This window comes from Wolffia australiana, chromosome 20 (genome assembly GCF_029677425.1).
Source record: "Wolffia australiana isolate 7733 chromosome 20, ASM2967742v1".
Classification (NCBI taxonomy): Eukaryota; Viridiplantae; Streptophyta; class Magnoliopsida; order Alismatales; family Araceae; genus Wolffia; species Wolffia australiana.
In genome coordinates, this window is record NC_135854.1 from 482,246 (window position 1) to 486,330 (window position 4,085).

Sequence of the window (4,085 nt, forward strand, 5' to 3'; positions counted from 1 at the left end):
GCTGATAACGGGTCAGTATTATTATCCATAAATAATTAAGTTAATTAAATACCAGTCTTCATGTTGGTTGCTTAGGGGGCGTTGGGACTCATTTTGGCCTTTAGAATCGTTGCCACCTCTCATCCCTGACAATATTTTCATCAAGGCGTGAAGTTGATTCGATGTTTACACAATGTGAGGATGAGTTATGGTTCTAAATTTATTTCCGATCTTGTGCTATTTCAACATTTATATGTAATATTTTTTATTCTCTTCAACTGCAGGTCAGTCTCAATGCCGGTAAAATATCCTAAGGACATTTGAAAACCTAAATTTTTTATGCCATTCCCGAAATTTAAGCTCTGAGTTCGCAAAATACAAGGTCTCAAAGTTCATCATAAAGTGATGAAGAAATATGAAATAAATTAACATTTATTGCTCAAAAAAATATACATTGCTATATGGTTTTGACAAAAGAAAAATAAGACATGCAATTAAAAATTACACGCAGGCAGTTCTCAAATTGCCTTCTCAAACCTCTAACGCGACGAGCAGAATAGTGTACCATTATAAAAAATAAAATAACAAAATTTAATACTTTTTAATTTCTTTCAAGAATTATTTGTCGGCTAACATCGGTGTGTTTCTGATAATTTCAAGATAGAAAAATGTCACATATATATATATGAATATTAGACTATTTCACTCAATATAAAAAAAGAAAACCTCAAACTTAAGACAAGAATATACCAATGAACAAGCTCTAACCCACTAAAAATGGTAGTACACTGGATAAACAGGCCTAAACCCAAACCCAAACCCAATAAAGAATTTATGTTTCACACCATCTCCCCTTCTTCCCTCATAATTTCTTCATCCTCTTCTTCCTCTGTCCAGTCAACGCTTTCATTCCTTCCTTCGCCGCCCCCGCCGCTGCCACCGCCAATGAGGAGGAGGAGCTCCGAGTCGTGCACTTCGAAGCTCGTACCAGGGCTGGCCAACATGTTACTCTCTCTAATCTCCGATGCCACCGCCGAAATCGCCGCCTCTCCCTTCAGAGCCTCCACCCCCAGAGACGATACCAGCCGCCGGATGGCTATCGACGGCCTGCCGCCTCTCGGCCGTTGGCGTCGTTGACGAAGCAAGTCAAATGCTGTTGACCCATTGACATCGGTAATGTTGACTTTGACCGCCGGCGATTTGACCAACAGCGCCACAGCGTCAGCATGTACGTTCTTATCCATAGCCACGTGGAGTGGAGTCCTCCCCTGCTTGTTCTGGACGTTGACCAGCCGCCCCGAGTCAACGGCCACGAGGGTCTTCACGACTTCGATCTGACGGTCCAGAGGACGGAATCCAGAGGCGACGAATCCGAAGATCGCCACGTGGAGTGCACTGTCACCCTCTTCGTTTGCCAGGTCAGCAGAAGTGCTGACCAGGGCGTTGACTGCTGCCGCGTGGCCCCGGAAAGCCGCCACGTGGATGGAGGCGTTGCCACGTCCGTCCTTGACATGAGCCAGTGCGTCGCCGTACAACTTCAATAGCCCCTCTATCACCTAAAATACATCAAGAAAATTTGCTTGAAATGCGTTTGTAAATTAATGATGCATTTCTTCGAAAAACAGAAAATTTCAAAGAGCCATAAAAAAATATGCGATCACCTTATTCAATATTTTAAACACAAAATCACCAAAATATCTGTTTTTTTAATAAATAAAAAAATATTTTTGTATTGTTCAAGACGCAAAATTCAGTAATAATAATAATAATTCAACATCATAAAATCATATTTATATTTGTATTATAATACTCATCATCATAAAACTGTTTGTATAATAATATTAAACCCAATTTGCCTATACTCCTATTTCCCTGAAATAGGAGTATAGGCATCATCATAAAACATAAAACATAATAATAATTCATCATCCTAAGACTATTCGTATAATAATATTAAACCCAATTTTCCTATTTCCCTGAAATACGCAAAATTTAGTAAGAATAGTAATTCATCATCATAAAACTATTCTGATAATAACATTAAACTCAATTTTCCTACTTTCATATTCCACTAAAACATAAAATACGCAAAATTTAGTAATAATGTAATAAGAATAGTAATTCATCATCATGAACCCAATTTTCCTGTACTCTTAATCGACTGAAACATAAAATACGCAAAAGTTAGTAATAATTCTAATTCATCATCATAAAACTATTGGCATAATAATGTTAAACCCAATTTGCCTATTTTTTAATCGACTAAAACATAAAATACGCAAAATCAATAATAATGTAGTAATAATAGTCATTCAGCGTCATAAAACTATCCGTATAGTAACATTAACCCAAATTTTCCTATACTCCTAATCGACTAAAACATAAAATACGCAAAATTCAGTAATAATGTAGTAATAATAATTCATCATGATAAGACTATACGTAAAATAATACTAAACCCACCTCAACGTGGCCCCGGGCGGCGGCGGAGTGCAGCAAGGTGGCGCCGCCGGAGTCTCTAAGTTGCTCCACTCCGCCGCCGCCGCCGAGCTGGGAGAGAAGCTCGGCAGCGATCTCCCAGCAGCCGCCGCGGGCGGCGGCGTGGGCGGCGCGGCGGAGGACCTCCGCCGCGAAGGGGGCGGCGGTGCCGGCGGCGAGCGCGCGGCGGAGGAGTAGGCGGAAGAGCGGCGCGCTGCGGCCGGCGGCGGCGGCGCAGAGCAGGTCGGAGAGGCCGTACTCGCCCTCGCCGAAGACGAGGAGGGGGCGGCGGCGGAGCAGGCGAAGCGCGAAGGGGAGGTCGGCCGCGGCGGCGGCGCAGTAGAGCAGCCACGGGCCGTAGCCGGCGGCGAGGAGGGCGGCGGGGGAGTCGTGGAAGAGGCGGCGGGCGGCGGCGGCGCGGGCGGCGGCGGCGGCGGGGAAGAGGGGGTCCCAAAGGGCGTGTAGGCGGCGGAGGCGGCGGAGGGAGGTGAGAGAGAGGAGGAGGTTCGGGTCGGAGAGGAGGAGCTGGCGGAGCAGCTCGTACTGGCCCGTCGCGGCCGCCCAGTCCGCCGCCGACGCGAACCAGTACCGGTCGCCGGTCCCCTCCCACCGCACCGGCAGCTCGTGCCCCCCCATCGCCCTCCGCAACCCCCCCGACCGGGTAGAGATCGAGAGAGGAGAGAGGTGATTTAGAGAGAGAGAGATAGACGAAGAAGAAGAAGAAGATCTGCTGTCGGAGGTAAGTTCGGAGAGAGAGAGAGAGAGGGTATGAGAGAGAGGGGATGAGTGGGAAGGGAGAGAGAAAGATTCTATGGGAGGGAAGGGAGAGAAGGAGGATATGAGAGAGAAGGGAGAGAAGGAGGTTATGAGCGGGAAGGGAGGGGAGGATATGAGAGAGAGAAGGGAGAGAGAAAGATTCTATGGGAGGGAAGGGAGAGAGGGAGGATATGAGAGAGAGGAGAGAAGGAAGATATGAGAGAGATGGGAGAGGAGGATATGAGAGAGAAGGGAGAGATGGAGGATATGAGAGAGAAAGAGGGTACGAGAGAGAAGGGAGGGATGGATGATATGTTGGAGAAAGATGGTACAAGAGAGAAGAGGAATGAGAGAGAAAGAGGGTATGAGAGAGAGTCAGAGAGGAGAGAGAGAAAGAGGGTATGAGAGAGAGAGCAGAAAGAAAGATTGTATGAGAGAGAGGAGAGAGAAAGAGGGTATGAGAGAAATGAGAGAAAGAAAAATTGTACGAGAGAGATGAGAGAGAAAGGAGAAAGAAAAATTGTAAGAGAGGAAGGAGAGAGAAATAGGGTACGAGAGAGAGAGGAGAGAAAGAAGGTATGAGAGAGAGAGGAGAGAGAAGGAGAGGAGGGAAGAGAAAAAGAGGGAATGGAAGAGAGAGGAGAGAAAGGGAGTATGAGAGAGAGAGACGAAGAAGATCCGCTGTCAGAGGCAACAAAGAGAGAAGGGAGAGTAGGAGAGAGAAAGATGGTATAAGGGAAGGGGGGAGGGGAGGGGAGGGGAGATCTGGTGTCTCAGGATAGGGAGAGAGAGAGAAAGAAAGAGGAAGACTATCTGTTATCTAGGGCTAGAAAGAGAGAGTCGAAGTGGATCTGTTCTCAGGGTAGGTAGAG

At 46.3% G+C, this 4,085-nt stretch overlaps 1 protein-coding gene across 1 annotated transcript; it reads right to left on the reverse strand.

Moving 5' to 3' along the window:
- Nucleotides 1-726: 726 nt before the first annotated feature.
- LOC144716040 (Ankyrin repeat family protein) lies at nucleotides 727-3,235 on the reverse strand. The gene is made up of 2 exons (XM_078591050.1): nucleotides 2,443-3,235; nucleotides 727-1,535 (listed from the first exon to the last, which is right to left on the reverse strand). The coding sequence occupies exons 1-2, from the start codon at nucleotides 3,091-3,093 to the stop codon at nucleotides 819-821; spliced, it is 1,368 nt and encodes a 455-aa protein (XP_078447176.1). The 5' UTR covers nucleotides 3,094-3,235; the 3' UTR covers nucleotides 727-818.
- Nucleotides 3,236-4,085: the final 850 nt, after the last annotated feature.

Excerpts from the sequence above, each read along its gene's own strand:
- LOC144716040 (XM_078591050.1), bottom strand. The coding sequence starts at position 3,093 with ATGGGGGGGCACGAGCTGCCGGTGCGGTGGGAGGGGACCGGCGACCGG. Across the intron at positions 1,536-2,442 it reads CCGCCCGGGGCCACGTTGAG|GTGATAGAGGGGCTATTGAA; the intron begins GTGGGTTTAGTA and ends GATGTATTTTAG.